The sequence below is a fragment of the Microtus oregoni genome, unplaced genomic scaffold (assembly GCF_018167655.1).
Source record: "Microtus oregoni isolate MIOR12 unplaced genomic scaffold, Mior012 000007F_ref0000211, whole genome shotgun sequence".
Classification (NCBI taxonomy): Eukaryota; Metazoa; Chordata; class Mammalia; order Rodentia; family Cricetidae; genus Microtus; species Microtus oregoni.
This window is the reverse complement of record NW_024543066.1, coordinates 12,254,706-12,272,673: the sequence shown is the minus strand read 5'-3', so window position 1 is coordinate 12,272,673 and position 17,968 is coordinate 12,254,706. Positions and strand designations below refer to the sequence as shown.

The 17,968-nt window shown below is 50.8% G+C and overlaps 2 protein-coding genes and 1 long non-coding RNA gene across 6 annotated transcripts in view; 2 read left to right on the top strand and 1 right to left on the bottom strand.

The window, feature by feature from the left end:
• Cdh23 (cadherin related 23) overlaps positions 1-17,968 on the bottom strand; it is a 326,387-nt gene that overhangs the window by 77,490 nt on the left and 230,929 nt on the right. For all 4 annotated transcript variants that reach the window (XM_041655414.1, XM_041655412.1, XM_041655411.1 and 1 more), the window contains 4 exons: positions 7,874-7,934; positions 6,960-7,108; positions 2,043-2,178; positions 325-713 (listed from right to left, as the gene is read on the bottom strand). In XM_041655414.1, coding sequence (XP_041511348.1) covers positions 325-713; positions 2,043-2,178; positions 6,960-7,108; positions 7,874-7,934 — 735 coding nt within the window. The remainder of the gene's footprint in view (positions 1-324; positions 714-2,042; positions 2,179-6,959; positions 7,109-7,873; positions 7,935-17,968) is intronic.
• LOC121450489 overlaps positions 13,161-17,968 on the top strand; it is a 33,633-nt gene continuing 28,825 nt past the window's right edge. Inside the window, exon 1 of the long non-coding RNA XR_005974616.1 lies at positions 13,161-13,188. This is a non-coding gene — a long non-coding RNA (uncharacterized LOC121450489). The remainder of the gene's footprint in view (positions 13,189-17,968) is intronic.
• Positions 15,838-16,224, top strand: CUNH10orf105 (chromosome unknown C10orf105 homolog). The gene has a single exon (XM_041655418.1). It carries the CDS (start codon positions 15,838-15,840, stop codon positions 16,222-16,224), a length of 387 nt encoding a protein of 128 aa, XP_041511352.1.

Sequence of the window (17,968 nt, the reverse complement as noted above, 5' to 3'; positions counted from 1 at the left end):
GATTGGCTTTCAATATAGTGCCTTAAAATATTAGAAGAAATAAATATTCCACCAGGATGTTTATCTTAAGGAGCGTGCCGTGCATCCAGAAGGAGCTCAATAAATGCACACTGTGACTGGGTGGTGGTGATGCACACCTTTAACCCCAGCACTCAGGAGGTAGAGGCAGGCAGATCTCTGTGAGTTCGATGCCAACCTGGTCTACAAGGAGCTAGTACCAAGAACTGTTACACAGAGAAATCCTGTCTCAAAAAACAAAACAACAACAACAACAAAAAAACACCCTGTGTTGAGAGAGCCCTGCCATCCTATGCGCCTTCTTACCGTGACGGCATCTATCTTAAAGAGGGCTTTGGCCTGGGCACTGGTATAGGCATCAAAGCGGTAGGTGATTTGGTTGAGGTTATCGATGGAATAGGCTTGAACCCGCACAATCTCCGTGCCCAGAGCGAGGTTCTCCATGATGACTGCCTCGTAGGAGGCATTGGAAAACTGAACAGCCTCATCCAGCTCATTGAGAAGCGTCACGTAGACGCTGCAGAAGCCCTGGTTGAAGGGGGGCGCGCCATCTGTGGCGGACACATTCATCAGGTAGCTGGTCTTGGTCTCGTAGTCCAGATAGTCCACCGTCACAATAAGTCCTGTGCTCTCGTCAATTTCAAACTTGCCCTCAGCGCCAGACAGGATGCGGTAGTTCACCAGGCCACCGTCCCCTGCGAAAAGATACAAACTATGTAGGCCCAGATGGGGGTGGGGCTGCCCTGTGGCTTCTTCAGTTGTTTACACCAAGGGCTGTTCCTGAGACACCTTGGCTGTTCCCTCCTCCCACCCCCAGTATACATTATCCCCAAAAGTTGTAGCCGAGGAGGGAGCAGTGGCCAACGCAGATGACAAGGCCCAGTACACTGATGACCCCCTCTGGGGCTTGATATTGGCACTTGATGAGATGTGTCAGAGGGAGTTGGCTCTGCTCCTAGAACCTCAAAATTTAAGTTCAAGCCCCTGTCTTGACTGTTTGGAAAGGCAGGCATCTTGTAGCGATGTTTGGATCTAAAAGCTTTAGATACCCGCATGGCAGTCAAGACTTCATTTGGTTCCCTGGGGAAAAAGACTCTTGGTGCCAAGGAGTTGCCCATCCCCATCTACATACCACTGGCCAAACAGGAGGCAGGCGGTTTGGGAAGGTAGGCAAGGAGACAGGCACAAAGCCAGTCAGCTTGGCAAGAGCACCCAGGACTTTACCAGCTTCCCAAAGGGTTGCCTGTGCCAGAAGAGGCCTCAGCAACACACAATGCCCCTGACCCTGTGCTGACGTTCATTCAGAGACTGGTCCAGCTAAGAAGCCTCACAGTATGTCCCTGTCACTCATCCTGGGTGGCAGGGGCCAATGCTGAGGGGGCATGGGGACTACTGGGGTCATCAGTTAGAGGCTCGGTCTGCAGCCAGAGTAGCACAGGTAGCCTGGGAGCCTCTTTTGGGGGCGGTGGAGTGGGGAAGAGCCCTCTCCTACCTGGACACAGGCCTGATAGGGAGGACACAGTATCCTGGAATCCTGTCCTCCCTCCCCCCACTTTACACTGATTGCTGTGGCCACTTCCAGGGCTTGGGAACCTCTGCCAGGTTGGGGCTGCCTTCAAGCAGATCAGTTCCCTACAGGAAGGATGGCTGTGAGGAGACTTGCAAGTACCAATCTCTGGGCATCCCCTGTGCAGCAGAGGGTGGCAGCTGCATAGAGGCATAGGCCTAGGCTAGCTTTATGTAATGACTCCATTGCTTTTCTCAGCCCTTTCTGGGTCCATGTCAAAGGCTAGAACTGGGCTGCTAGGTCCTGGGATGACTAATCTGGATGGGCAAAGCGTTCTACTCTCCTCTGCCCATCAGAGGTTGGATAACTCCCCAGACTCCAATCTTCTCAGGCCTTGGCATTTGGAAGGAGTGAATAACACCCAAGGAGCTCCTCCTGAGCCCGAGTATGGCTCCCTGGGACCTAAGGATGACAGAACCCCTGAGACATAGCACCCCTGCCCACCTCACGGCCTTACCAGTGTCTCTGTCGGTGGCTCGGACGACGATGACCGAGGTGCCGATGCCTGCTGTCTCTCGAAGGCCCAGGCGGTTGTACTGCTGCTGTGTGAACACAGGGGCCTCATCGTTGACATCCTCCACATACACGATCACCTGTAGGGACGAGCCAGGGCTCAGTTCCAGGAGAGTGGAGGCTGGCAACCCAGAGTATGTTTCCTGCTCCCTCTGACCAGTTGAGGACGCCCTTGGAGGGCCTGGCACTGTCTTATTCCCCCCCCCCCTTTTTTTTTAAATGTGTAGCCCAGGCTGGCCTCGAACTCGTGATCCTCCTGCCTCTGCCTCCTTCAGCAAATCCTACCGGCGTGCGCCACCACAACCGGCATCTTATTCCCCCTTGAACCTGGTTCCTCCGGCAGGACCTGGCACATGGTGCCAGACACCTTTTAGTTCCATACTGACCTGGAGGAACGGGTGACTATCAATGACACTTTGAAGTAGTCAAGATTCTCTAGAACAAAATGGTAATTCACTAATGGCTCATGCCACACTGCTCCTGAAGTGGTTAGCAAGACAAAATATGCCAAGTGTGGTAGTTTGAACGTAACTGGCCCCTACAAGCTCATAGGGAGTGGCACGATTAGGAGGCATGGCCTGGTTGAAGGAAGTGTGTCACTGTGGGGGCAGACTTTGAGGTCTCCAATGCTCAAGCTATGCCCAGTGTGGACACAGACTCCTGTTGCTATGGATCAAGATGTACAACGTTCAGCTCTTTTTCCAGCACCATGTTCCACCATGATGATAATGAACTAAATCTCTGACTCTGTAAACCAGCCCAATGAAATGTTTTCCTTTATAAGAATTCTGCCGTCATGGTGCCTCTTCACAGCAATAGAAACTGTAACTAAGGCACCAGACCCATGGAAGTGCCAGACAGCAAGTATGGTCATTTGAATGAGAATGGTCCCCAAAGGCTCATGTGTTTGGGTGCTTGGTTTCCAGCTGCTGGAACTGTTTGGGAAGGATCAGGAGGTGTGGCCTTGTTGGAGGAGGTATGGCCTTGTTGGAGGAGGTGTGGCCTTGTTGAAGGAGGTGTGGCCTTGTTGGAGGAGGTGTGTCACTGGGAGTAAACTTTTTTAGTTCTCTCTCCTTCTTGTGTATCAGATGTAAGCTATCAGCTATTGCTCCAGGGCCATGCTGGCCTGCCACCATGTTTCCTGCTATGATGGTCCAGGACTCTAGTCCTTTGAATCATTAGTCCTCAAATAAAACGCTTTATTTTATAAGTGGTCTTGGTCGTGGCGTTTTGTCACAGCAATAGAAAAGTAACTAACTCCACCCAAAGATCAAAATGCATCTAGGTCAGACACAGGAAAAAATGTGGTGTCAGCAAGAGCAGAAGTCATCATGCTTGGGGCCTTGTGACCCTCACACAATCTTCCATGATTTCAGGCCAGATAACTGTGTTGGGAGAACCGATCCCTGGCTCCTTCTAGAGCCGCCAGTGAAGCAGGGGACACTCCTCCCTACCCATGGGGTTTCCTGGTCCCCCTTCTGCTTTCCTGTGGACAGCACAGGTCACAGTAGTCAGTGGCAAGGACAGAAGTGGTGTGGGCGAGATGGCCTCAGAGCATCTGCCTTTGCCACTTTGACTATATTGACAGCTGCCTCTGGATTATCCCAACACACACACACACACACACACACACCACACACAGACACACACATCACACACACAGACACACACACAGACACACACACGGACACACATATCACACACACACAAACACACCACACACACAAACACACACACACACACACACACACACACACACACACACACCCCTCCTGGGTTAGCAGGGAATTTACTCAGGGTGGGTAGGGTGGCAAAGCCAGGGAATTTGTGGTGACTGGTGAAGTTCACAGAGGGTTCCTCAACTTCATTGCCTTGAGGTTCCACAGCCTGCCATGCTAGCGGTCTTCACGTCCAGACACCAAGAATCTGCTATGCAAATGACAGTGTCTCTACCACAGAGCACAGCTGTAGTAGGGAACCTTCTAAATTTGGCTTCGCCCACAACTTGTTGCAGAAGATCCTGGGTGTGGTGGCTGTGGTAGGAATTTGCACAGATAAATTTCGGGAACTCTATGTAAACAGAAACAAACCCTCTAGCTTTCAAAACTCCAAGCTTTCCCTTTCTGGAGTCTGCTTGGCTGTGACTTCTGGGGACCATGGGGAAGAAACTGCCAATCTGACAGTGTGCAGGGAACAGGAGGGAGGTGGCGGGTAAGCGTGGCCACATGTAGCCAGGCTTTCGATGGTTCTGACTGCATTTTTAGCAGTAGAGAGAGGAGGAAAGATGGTGTGTGGTTTGTGAACCTGAGAGACACAGCTGAACAGGAAATATAGGCCATCTGAATTCTTGCTGAACAGGAGGAAGCTGGCAGCTGCCTCACAGAGCCAGACTGCTTTCTGACCAGAGTGTGAGCACAGAGCTGCCATTCCCTCCAACAGAGACAAGAGGGCAGGTGCATGCATACACTTGTGCATGTGGGCACTCATAGAGCATGTGTACCCAGAGATGCCCAACATCCATAAGGATGGTTTCTCACCTTGCTTCCTGGCCCTCCGGGGACTGTCTCTAGCCCCTAAAGCAGGGCTGACAGCCTGTATGGCAAAGCTAGAGTCTTCACGTTGTCATCAAAGGTTCCTGGCTTTCCTGGGTCTCTTAGTGGTATGGAGGTTCTATACGGAAAGGGCCATCAAATCTCCAAGTTGGGGGGACAGCACCTGAATTCTTAAAGTTTACTCTTTGGGGACGAGGCTGTAGCTCCTGTCAGGACCCTGGAGAGCCTTCTTGGGCACTGTGGTCCAGAGATTAGTATAATATAGAGGTAAGAGAACAGTCTAGGTCACCTGCCTGGGGGTGAAGCCTGGCTCCACCCCATACTGCTGTGGGAATCCTAACCCTAACCAAATTGGCTATTCCTCTTAGCCTCAGTTTCTCATCTGCAGAACAGATGTGATGCAAGACCTATCTCAAAATGGGCTCGATTTCTTATTCCCCAGAGTCTTGAAGACAGAAGCACATAAGGGGCCTGTGGCTGTGGTTCAGGGGCCTCACCCCTGCGGTAGTACACGGTCTGCCTTTGATCTCTTTTACACCCAGGGGTGTTGCAAAGGATCTGGTTTAATGTTCTATTGGGATCTCACCAAGGCCAGCTGGCCTAGGTCTGAAAAAGCATGGGATAAATCCGGACTAGCTGAACATAGCAGACAATGAGGAATACTGAGAATTCAAGAACAATGGCAGTGGGTTTTTGATCCTACTGCACGTACTGGCTTTGTGGGAGCCTAGGCAGTTTGAATGCTCACCTTAGGAGACCTGGATAGAGGTGGGCAGTCCTTGGGCTTCCCACAGGTCAGGGAACCCTGATTGCTCTTCGAGCAGATGGGGGGGGGGGGACTTGATCGGGGGGAGGGGGAGGGAAATGGGAAGCGGTTGTGGGGACGAGGCAGAAATCCTTAATAAATAAATAAATTTAAAAATAAATAAATAAATAAATAAATACCACCCTATTAATCATAAAAAAATAAATAAATAAAGTGTAAACCAAAAAAAAAAATAACAACAAGGTTGGGAGAAGTCACAATGATCAGGCACCAGGAGGAAGCTCCTGGGGAGGAGATGGGTGGGAAGGTGGGGAACCACAGAGGGGGCTGTGGTCAGGAAGCCTGAAGTGCAGGGGTCCAGCCTAGACCTCACTGATGTCAGCCACTCTGTTATCTGAAGAGATCCTGCCAAGGGAAGACACAGCCACAGACGTGCTCATGAGGAGGATAAGAGCATGTTTTGCGGGGGATACTACTGTCAGGACTTCTGACATCATGTCTGTACCACGCCTGTGTCAGCCACCATGATCTATGGGATCCAATGGACCTGATCCCCTCTGCCATGTCCACTTGGACAGGTATTCATTCACTCGGGGTAGCTTGTCGGGAGCCAACTTTCTCTCCCACCTCCTCCAAAGTGAGAGCAGGAACTGGGGGAATCCAGCTTTGGTCCCACTCTGATGGACCTGCATGGGTTCCAGTTCCTGTTTGGAGACGTCCATCATGGGCATGTAGGGAAGTGTCCCCTGAGTGAGTTGAGTGACAGCTGGCCGGGTATATTCTGCTATGTGTCTCCAGTCCCAGAAAACAGCAGGTACTGATGGGCTGATAAATCCAGCTGATTCAGCCACACTCATGTCTGGGTAGAAGTTCCTGCCTGCTCTATTCCCAACTCCATCTTATTCATGACAGGGGCCATGTCATTCATTTCTTATGGCCTTAAGGGGCAGGACCTATGGGCTGCTACGTGTGTGTGTGTGTGTGTGTGTGTGTGTGTTTGGAGGGTGAGGAGGACTGAACATAAACAGCACAGACGGGGCAGATCTGTGTTTGTGTGTCCATTAGAGAAGGTTCCTTGGCCTCAGCTGCCTAGTGAGGGTGGGTACAAGGAATGCATTTGATAGGGCAGCTGGGAATGGGATGGGAGTATTTTAGTAGCAGTTTCAAGAGAAGGAGCATTGATTTGGAACCAAAATACATAGTCTTAAGCCCTGTTTCTGCCTCTAGATAGCTCTCTGTGTCTCTATTTCCTCATGTCAGCATCTAGTCCTCCTCGCTTATGTCTATGAGGTTTCCTCAATACATTGTGCAGAGCTGGGTGGATGTAAGGGATAGATCAGTGAGGAGCCCTCTTTCCTCCCTTAGGACAGATATAAGTATCATGGATCCCCTTCCTCTGCTGGAGAAACTGAGGCACAGAATAAAAGGACAAATCCAAGATCCCTGACTGGGCTGGGCCCTTGGTGTCCTCACCAAACTCCTTGTCCAAGATGTCAGTCAGTACCAAAACCTGTCCCCACCACACCACAACAGGTGGTCTCACCCTGACAGTGCTCCGCATGGGGCCTAGGTCATGGTTGTAGGCCTCCACCATCAGCACATGGGAGGAGTTCCGCTCTCTGTCCAGGGGCCGAGGGCCTCGCACCAGGAGCCCGCTGCTGATGTGGATCCGGAAGTTGTTGCCATGGTTACCTGCATGGAAGGACACATGAGATGCATGAGCTGGACTAAGAGGAGGATAACTATAAGATGGAGGGTAGTGGGTGCCAGGCCCTAAGGCATGTAGGACCTGCCCATAGGACTTGGGAACTTGGCTGAAGCCCACATTAGCCTAACAGAGGGGCACATGGGTCTACCTCTTTCTTATATGAAACCTGGGGCCTTATAAGGCCTTAACCCTTGTCTCCACGCCTCCACTTCCATTGGGGGTAGGGAAGCTTCAGGAAATTTCAGAAGGGTCTTGGACCCAAACCCTACTGTCTGTGAGTGAGGAATATAGGGTATAGTGGATTCAACTGGGTTAGGTTGGTACCCATGGTCTTGGTTTCTCTCCAGGGACACACTTATCCACACTCAGCCCCTGGAGTTCATCACCCTTGATCCTAGAAGCCAGAAGATGAGTGAGTTTCATGCTCTGGATGTAGTGAGTGACTCGGGAAAGGGCTCTGGATTCTAGTTGGTCCAAGGAGAGTGACTCCCCAATGAGTTTCCCTGGATTCCCCTCCATTACGTGAAACAGCTCTGGGAACACTGTAGCAATGAAGATCTTAGGAACACAGTCAGTGTGTTGCCCTTTGCTTAGAATACATTTAACTTGGTGTAAACAATCAGAAAACCCACTTCCTTCCTGGGCTTCAGACTGTGGATACAATGCTTGGGCATCAGCTCTGGTCAGTCAAAAAGAAATATTGTCTTAGGGCAGCGGCCGTCCCTCCTGTCCTGTGGCAGCCCACTCACCATGGAGAATGCGGTACCAGACACGCCCAAACTCGCCCTCATCTGCATCCGTGGCTTTCAGCTGAAGGAGAAGAGACAGTGGAATTATTCCTAGTTCCAAGGCGGTAATGGAGGAAGGTCATTGGCTAATAAAGGAACTGCCTTGGCCCATTTTATTGGTTAGAGGATAGGTGGGAGGAGTAAACAGAGCAGAATGCTGGGAGGAAGAGGAAGTGAGCTCAGTCTCGACAGCTCTCCTCTCGGGAGCAGATGCCTGAGAGAGACGCCATGCTCCTGGCTCCTGGGCAGACGCATGGGTGGGGGGGGGGAATCTGTTTTTGCAGCTCCCCCAACCCCAGGCTTAAGTGTGCATCCTTTTTATTGTTCATAAGGACACCCTACTATCTATGGTTTATGCTGGCACCAGGACCGTCCCATCCCCTCTTCATGGGGTACAGAGGCACATGTGGGATATTTCATTACCACCCTCTGGCCCGGGGTTGGAAGAGGCCACTCCATACCTCCATGATCCCCTACCTGTGAGGCTCGTGACATCTTAGGAACATCACTTGGGTGACTGTGAAGAAGCTGTATCGCTGAAAAGCCTACCCTAGCATGGGTGAGGATGTTTAAAAGCTGCATCCCTGGAGCTCCCTGACCACCCTGCAGAGAGTTCTACTGAAGAACTTCCTGGGATCTATAAATAAACTATTGCTTCACCAAGGTAGCATTGGGTTGAATCATTTGTTTTATCATCAGTGTCCTCTCTGGGGTGAAGAGATGTTTGTATATATCTCCCTGGGGAAAGCCTGGCAACAGAGTTGGTACCTATTCCAATCTGAAGATGAAATGCCCCCCCCCCCCCCAGGTTCTTGTGTTTGAATACTTATCCCCCAGATGGTGGTACTGTTTGGGAAGGCTGTGGAAACTTTAGGAGGCAGTGCCATGTCCTGGGAGAAGTGGATCACTGGGGGACTAGACTTGAGGCTTTATAGCCTAGCTCTACTTCTAATTCACTCAGCTTTCCCAGTGTAGACGCAGTGTGACTGGCCAGCCTCCTGCTTCAGTCACCACGCCTTCCCTGCCTGTTGCCTTGATGGACTAGTATCCCTCTGAAACTGTAAAGCAAAATATGCCCTCTACCCCTAAGAAGCTTTCGTTATGGTACTTTATTACAGCATTGGGAAAGTAACTAAGACACTACCCATACAGGGACAGCAGACCACATCTGTCATGGTGCTAAGATGTACCTCAGAGGCTGATCCATCTGAGGGGCAATGGAAGCCTTTGCAACATGCAACTGCAGTTCAGACATCTGTCCAAGAAGAACTTGCCTGTGTAAGGGAGGGATTACGATGTGGATGCTTTTGATTTGGGAGGAAAGATGCTGAAAGGGGAGAACGAGATGGAGGTGTTAGCCTGCTGCCTCCTACGGATGGCAGGATGCAAGGGAGAAAGAATGCAAGTTAGAGCTGCGATCAATAGGCTTCCTGGGAGGCAAGGACTTGGGACCCAGGGAAGGGACAGGAGACTAAGGAGGAGTGACATGGAAGGGAGAGAAAATGCTCCTCGGCCAAATCTTTAATACAGAGAAACCGGGGGGAAAATCGATGGTCCAGTATGCAGGCAGGGGCCTTAATTAAGGCCCAGCATGATAAACCATGATAATCAGGGACTACTTAGCCTTTGAACTGACTGAATCGGGAAAGATTTGTTTATTATTATTTTTGAATGTATGCATGCAGGTATGCCACGAGTATGTGAGTGCCTGCAGAGGTCAGAAAAAGAGGGTATTGGATCCTGGGAGCAACCAGACGTGAGTGCTAGGGGTGCTAGGGAGCAAATACTGGGCTTCTAGAAGAGCAGTGAGTGCTCTTAGCACAGGCCATCTCTCAAGCCTCAGGGGAAAGACGTTTATACAAGGAATAAAAGAATCTCTCCGTCTTATGCGTGAGGCCATGAGACACACAGGCGGATGGGAAAGGCCCGAGTTGTGTGGAAATAAGAAACTAAGTGATATAAACACTCTTCCTCCTTGAGCGGAACACGGCACAGACCAAGACGACAGGAGGAAAACAAGTCCCTCAGACAAGCCAATAGGGACCCTTGGTTATGTCTCAGACCTTCGTGGCTGGCAGAGACTGGAGGGCAAAGAGGAATGACAGACATTGCTAAGGGAATGACTAGGCATGTGAGAAGTGGTGACTAATGGCCAGTTTGTGGCTTTGAGCTCTGTGTTTACCAGAGAGTTACAAAAGAAGTTGATTTTCCTAGGGACAGGTTTGGGGCTTTAGTGTCTTTGCTGAGCTTCCTGGTGGAGTGTGACCTTTATAATGTAGGAAAAGCTCTGGGGGGATCTAAATGATTTAGACCAACATGTAAACTGGCTCTGTAAGGTATTAAAGCAAAGATGAAGGGATGACAGAGGGCCAGAAGGCTATCTCCAGGTCACCCAAAGAGCAAGTGTGCAAAGATTTGTGTTGAGCCAAATGCACCAGGGAAGGGATCGACGGAAGGGCAGATGCTGCGCCTGAGAGCTTCTAGAGGCTTCATGGGAGAGGAAGGAGCAAATGGCAGAGTGAAACAGGTGAAGAAGACTGTCCAATGAATGGGCGGCTATCCTCTCAGAATAAACTGTGCACATTTCCCCCTTCAAGAAACGGTACTGGGCTGCAGTGGTGACATATGCCTGCAATCCAGTATAGCATGCAAGACCCAGAGGACTATCATAATTTTAAAGCTAGCCTGGTCTACGTAGCAAGTACTAGGCTAGCCTGGACTGTAGAAGGAGATTCTATATCAAAAACCTCATGGAGATTGGGGGCCCTTTTAGTAGCCAGGTGTTGCCAATGGACAGTGGCCGTGGTACTGATACTGAACCAGAGAGTCGGTCATCTAGTAGGCATGGCAGAGGACAACATGGACCTCATTCACCCTCACTGCCAGTTCAGCCAAGAGGCCCAAGCTATCCTTATTAAGGCCATCATGGGAAGGGAAATACATGGCAACCCCATGTCAGTGTCCCAAGATGAGGCCCTAGGGTGGTTTATGGAGAATGTGCCTTCTGGAGGGACAGATAGGGTACAGCCCCCATCCATGATGTGGTGCCTAACGTTGCCTTTTTTTTTTTTTTTGAAGAAACAATTGACAATAGTGACAAGATCTTCCCATGATGCATTGGACCTTGCTAACTTTTTTTTTTTGGTGTCCCCCTTGCTGCTGCACCACACAGCCCCTGGTGCATGTTTATAGTGGACAGCCATGGGTCTCCAGAGATCATGCCCAGCCTCTGTGAAAAAGTCTCATTGCAGAATGCCAATCCTGAGTGTCTGACAGATTTGGAAAAGCATCTGGAATAACAGTAAAAACAGCAGCGAAAGAGTCTGGGTAAAGCTATACAAGGGTGGAAATGGGCATGCCCAGAAGCCATAAGGTTACTGATGAATTATCCCAGTGCATGAACGCAGGGAGGTCCCCGAGATCTTCCACACAGGAGGCTCTTGTGGCTGCTGTTGGTTGGATACCCTTGATAGGTGGGAAATTCTAATTGTTGGAGATACTCAATACCTCAGTGGAAGAAGGCAAGCTAGGAGCTCCCTTAGCTAGAGCTGGGAGCTCCCTCCCCTTTGCCTGACTTCTGTAGAGCTGGAAGGCACCGTGGAGGCTGTTAAGAGAAAGATCACAATCTTATCGTTATGCACTCTCTATGGGCTACAGGCCAGGCCAAAATGTGTCCTCTGGAATAATAGTGGCATGGCTGTTAGAGGTGCTTTTCTATTGGATTTAAGGCCCAGGCCACAAGACAGAACATTTGGTTCTATAAATCAGGGCAAAACTTTGTGGCTGGGAAGATCATAGGCCTTCATAGCAAGGCCACAGCTGTTGTTTTGTTCCACGGATGTGATGCTCTTGTCAAATCGCCTTCCAGGCATTATTATATTTCACAGATTACTGCTGCTGCTGTTAGCCTTGAGCAGGAAAACATTTTTTTTTTTTAAACAGTGGACAGTAATTACCGAAAAGACACTTGGGTGGAGCTGCTGAAAAATTCGGCAGGAAGCTACATCTTTGGTAGTCATCGTCCATGCTGGGGTGAGCTTTTTGATGACGCAACTGTTTTTGAGTCTGTTTTGGCACTCAAAAGCTGTACTGCAAACTTTCCTATCCTCACTCATTGCACACACTTTGAGAAAGGAGGACTGAGGAGGGGTTCTCCTTGCAAAGATCAAGTCAGCAGAGAGACGGGGGAGGGGGGGAGGTTTTCGCGTGGCAAGGGCTCTTGTCCTTTCATTAGGGAGACACTGGGTTCCCACCCAGCACTAACTCACTGGCTAACTGGAGCTTGGGCTTCAGGAGTAATTCCTCCAACACCAGCTGTTCTCGGCTGGCTGGCAGCAAGGAAGCCAGAAGCTGGGTTTGCCGCAAGCTCCTGGGCCCCCAGAGTCACTTGTCACCTGTTGGGAGGGGCCGTGTTGGGTCACCAAGGCTCTCTCGGTGTTTCATAGTACACTGGAAGGCTCTTGTCCACTTCAGGGGAGGGAGACAAGGCTTTGTTTTGTAGTGAAGGGCTACAGGCCTTAGATGTAGCTGTGATTGCTACCGTGTATACAAGCTTCTATTAGACAAGCTGCACAAAACTCAGGCCCCCTAAGCAGGCAGCTGGTTGCCAGGGAGGTTTGGGATTCTTGGAAGAAAGGAGGGGGAGGGTTGGCGAGAGACTGGCACTCCACTCAAACTGTAAATGGCCTGCCCTTGGCCATCCCTCGGTCCAGCATTTTGAAATTTGAAAAATGCTCCTTGCCCTCACTTCTGCAGCCAGACATCTTAAAAGTGACACTCCTCTGAGAATCCAGGAAAGACAGAGCCTAGAGACCCTGCAGGGGAGGTCTTGGGGGGCAAGGCTCCCGGCCCATCACTCCTGCTGTCTCTCTGCTAACAGACCCTCTCCCTGGTAACCTGGGGGCTGGCAGGCATTGAATAGTCGACCATAGCATTCAAATTTCCAAGGGGGATGGTGGGAGACCCGGGCCCACGAGGGGTTAAACCCACCCCCTGCTGTCATTAGCGTTTGCACACGTGAGAGGGCTCCAAGGAGACAGGCTGGAGCGAGCCACACAGGAGGGCTCCCTTCTCCTTCTTCCCACTCAGTTGCCATCCCTACCTCCCAGTTGTCCCCTCCCCTAGGCACTCCAGGACTCTTCCAACAAAACCAGGCTCAGCTGGAGAAACAGAGAGAAAGCCTGCCCTGTTGCCTGTGGATAATACAGCGGGCTGGTACACCTTGGACCTCCTGGGACAGCTGAGCGACCTTGCACTGAGAATACAGACCTCCAAGGGTAGGCCTGCGGCCAGTGACGAGGGACTATAGAGAAAACCAAGGAAAGAAGTAGGGAAGACCTTTACTGGGAAATTGGGAGGACATGAAGGGGTGCTCAGATTTGGGAAGTCCTTCTATTGCTCTGAGAAAGGAAATGAGGCCCAGTAGAGGGGAATGAGTAAGCCAAGGTCACGCTTTCTCTGTGGGATTCTAAGGGAAGTAAGACAGTTCTAGGCAGAGCTTATCTGGAGAGGTGCATTCAGTGGAGGGCTCCAGCAGGAAGGGGGCCCCATGCTTGGGCTTCAAGTCCTCTAGAATCAGCTGTTCTTGCTGGCTGGCAGCAGGGAAACCAGCAGCCAGGGTTGCCTCAAGCACATCAGAGTCATGGACTACCACGAGCGTGGCTCAGATGCTGAGGCAGAAGAGGCCCTCACGGCTTCTCTGGGTTCTGTGCTAGTAGGATGGAGGCCTTTCTCAGCTGGGACTGCCCTTTCCTTACTGGAGCCAAGTGCTGAGAGCCAAGGGACTGCTAGTTTCTTTCCATGGGGGATGGCAGTGGGTATGCCCCATCCCTACTCCAGCTGACTCCAGGAAGGGCTGATCCATAGATGCTGTCCACTCAGAGGGCTTTCCAGGCCCAAGGCCTGAAGGGTGGAGGGCCTGAGTAGTTAGACAAGCATCAGAATTTCCAGCTTGGGGAAGCTTCAAGGGATGGGAGGGGTTGGGGTAAGAGATGGAAGGTAGGTGGGTGGAGAGTACCGGGTGCCCTCAGTCAGCTGTGCCCAGGAGCCAGGAGTTAGGTCCCGGAGTTGCTGGTGAGTATCCGAGTGGGACAAGGGCTTAGGGGCTAAGCGGCTAGGGTGGCCATGCTCTGTGATTCCCTGGCTGAAGGCAGGATTTTGGCATAACCGAGCCTCCCCTGTGGTCCTGGTTTTGGTGCCAGAGTCTGAGGGAGAGGCCAAGTAATGTGGGAAAGAGGAAGCTGCCTTCCATCCGCCTCAGGTGAGGCTCTAAGATCAGAGTTCTGTTTGGATCTTTGGAATTTTCTCTACCGGGTTGTGCAATGCATAAGGCGTAGCCGCTGGCCTGTCAGCTGGACGGAGGCTGTGTGTGTGCTTTGATTGGCCTGGGGAGCACATCCAGTATTTAAAAACTTTTGGAATCAAGTTTATCTGGCATTTTGTAATACCTGTCTTTCTTTTTCTTCTGTGCTTCAGACAACTTCAAATTAGCTGCCAATATTTAAATAGCAGGGATGTTTGCCTTAAAAACAAAAAAACAAAAACAAAACAAAAAAACCCCAAAAAACTAAAAAAACTTTTCTTGCCTCAGTTGAGAAGCCTGAATAGCCTGGCAAAAATTTCTATGTTACCAAGGGCCAGCCTAGGCTGTGGGGGTCAGCTAGGGCCCTTTTTGGAATTGGCTATCTAGCTTCTTTGGCCATGCATTACCCGTGCCAAGGCTCTGGAATTATTATTACCAGCTACTAGGCATCCAGTTTAGCCTGGTCCTTTGTCTATGAGGACAGTCTGTGGCATTCCCCACAGAGGATGGATCCCCTGAAGGGATAATGGAAATGTCTAGAAGGTGAATGATGTCACAGGGCAGGTTTCTGGCTACACTCTGTCAGCTCTTTGCGTTTATATTTCCCAAGTGTGTCTGAGTGACTCAGAGAGGGTTGGGAGTCTAGTAGGGGACAGGCACGGGACCAGGAGTCAGAACATCTGGTCTTTCTCCTCTTTGCTTGCCTATGTGGCCTTGGGTTTGGCCTCTCATGCTGAGTCTTGGTTTCCCTGGGAGCAGGTTAGGCTGCCTCAGGAAGTAGCAACAGAAGTACTCATGGATCCAGGCAGGTGGAATAGGTATGTGGTAGGCATGAGGGAGTGTGGCCAGCTGGGGCCGGTGACTTCTGTAAAGGGGACATCAGAGAAGCCACTAGTGATATGGCACTCAGATATCTATCTATCTATCTATCTATCTATCTATCTATCTATCTATCTTCCATCCATCCATGCATCTATCTATCTATGTCTCATATAGCTCAAGATGTATAATCTCCTAAGTAACCAAAACTGGCCTTGAACTCCTATTCTTTCCCCCTCCCCAGAGTGCTGGGGTTACAGGCATGCACTATTACTCCTGATGTGGAAATCTCATTTTAAAAAATAGTCGCAGATAAATTAAAAACACACCAAGCAACCACCAAAACACATGTGTGGGCCCCTGGTCTACAGCCTTGTCCTTAGGCCATTGCGAGGGTCCCCACCAGCACTTACCACGGCATCTTACACTCTGACTTGTTCTTGATTTGTAAAGTGGCTTCCTGATAGAGTTGGGATTAGATTTTTGGTTTTTAGGCTTAAGTCTGTATGGCAATTTCCGAGAACCGATTATAAAATGCCAGAAAGCTTTCAATACGCTATGCTCTTCATGGCTGTGCAGCAGCGGTAGAGCAGATATAAGCCCCTGGTTCAAGACCCAGCCCTATCCCTAATCAGTTGTACTAACTGTGCCTCTCTGGGCCTTCCTGTACTAACTGTGACAAGAAGATCATGAGAATATGACCAACTGCTCAGCCCTCATTGGTATGCTCCAGGTGAGTCTCTCCTGCCCCTGCCTGGGATGCAGTTCCTTTGCCCTGATTCTCTGTCCTGCCCTTGCAGGCACCATGAACACAGGGGGCTCCAGCCTCTCCAGCCCTCCAACCTTCCTTACGACTCCGGCCACTTCTGGGACTTACACCCAGGCTGCCGACCCTGTACCAGTTCTTATTGCCCTGGCCTGCATTTTTCTGCTTTTGGCCTCTTGCCTGCTATTCATGATGCTGTGCAAGCCCACTGCGCTGGACCCTGGCCGTCAAGGGGCCCGGGAATACATGCCACATCACCCAGGGAGTCCCAGCGAGCCCAGGCTCCGGCTCTGGAAGCGCCTGGGCTCGCTACGCCGATCTCTGCACAGCTTCCGGAGAGGCAGGCCTGCTGCCCAGCAGGGTCCTCTGCCGGGCCTTGATGACCAGCGAGGTGATTGTGACTTCACTGAAGCCACTGAGATGTGATACAGTGGCCATCTTCATACAGGCTAACCCAAGACCTCTAATGGCTGCCTCTGATGGAGCCTGGCATTGTAGGCTGTCGGACAATGATACCCTAGACCCCTATATCACTCCAGTGTTTCCTTATGTGTCCAGCCCATGTCCTTTCCAGGAGACTCTGATGTTAACCATTTCTGCTTGTTAACAGACCCTTGGCTCAAAATACCCACAGGTCTTTACACTTTTACTCTGTGGCCCTGAGGTACAATTGGGGATATTGCAGCATCCCCTTTTGGAAGCAAGGTATCTACTATCTACTGATCCCAGGGATAGCATCCCCTGCTCCACCAGAAAGCTTGCCTAGCTTCTGAAGACCCAGCTGAGAGCAGTTGCTAAAAGGCCCAGACACCTCAACCAAGTGGGATATTTGCCTGTTCTGGGTCTGCACTAGCTTGTACTTGTGCTAACCTAATACCCCAGGGAAAGCAACCCGTTTCTTGACCTTCTCGTCCCTTCTTGTGGATCTGGTTAGTTGCCAGCTAGGGGACTGGCAAGTGTCAAATCATAAGTCTGGGAACTCCCTTTGTGGCCTCCTGTCAGGACAGATTAGGAGGACTTGAAGACGTCAGCCTACAGAAGAAGTTTCCTATACGCCAAGGGCGGTAGTTCACACTTGTGCTCCCAGCAAGCAACAGGCCGAGGCAGAAGGATTGTTCAAGACCCCCTGGCTACAACATAAAATCCTGATTCAAATGAAATTAAAATAAGTCAGACAAAGAAACAAACAAAAGGCTGTTGTTCAAGGCTAGGTGGAGGCTCTGTCACCATGGCAGGAAGCTATGCCACTGCCAATCAATACTGGAAGGGATGCTGCCTGGACTCTGAGGATGCATGGCAGTGGTACCACTGGGAAAGAGATGGCCTCCTCTCAAATAGCATGGGCCAGACCTCCCAGAACAGTGGTAGGATCAAGGCTGGCTCGCACTAGCTGTGCTCTGTGCGTTGTGGCAAGAACTTCATCAAGTGACCTGTGTAAGTAGGCCTACTGCAGTGTGGTGTAGGCTGCTGGGAATCCCAGCCTTTGGCCCCATCTTCTATAGCCAAGGCCTCTGCTGCATCTCAGACTTGAAGATTACGAAGAGGGAACTTGCGATGCTTAGGTCCTGTCCCAGAGTCAAATGACCCAGGACCCCATCACAGGGCTGCTCCCTGCTCTGCTATGACCCAGAGTGAAGTCACTCAATATTCCCAAGGACTAAGTGCTGGTTTTGCCGTTCTCCAGATCCAAAGCCCCCACTGGTTTCCCTTGCCCACTGGATGTATCCATCCTATGGTGTGCTGCAGGATCTAGGCAGTAGTTGCAATTTATCTTTCTAGCCTCACCCTGACCAGACACCTAAGGCAACTGAACGATCTATCTTCCCTGTCTATGGTTGAAGCTTTGCTGGCACCCACATTGTGAAGCCTTCTTTGTTTTGCAATAGAACTGCCCTTCCTTCTGGAGCTCCTCCAGTCTCTCATCTGTCTTAGGGAGGCCAGCAGCATGCACAGTCTTGTCTGTCTCCTTTCCTACAAGCCTGGGAACTGTAGGGAGCGACATCATGTCCCAGCACCCACCGCATCCCTAAAGCGGTAGGTATCTGGTGTGAGCCTGCCCCACACCAATGGCCTAATGTCCCCTGTGATATCCCTAAAGGAAGGTGGCTCTCCAAGCTTACTATGGAGGTGAGGTCACTGTGCCTTTCTCCTGCATCCTTATGACAAGGTG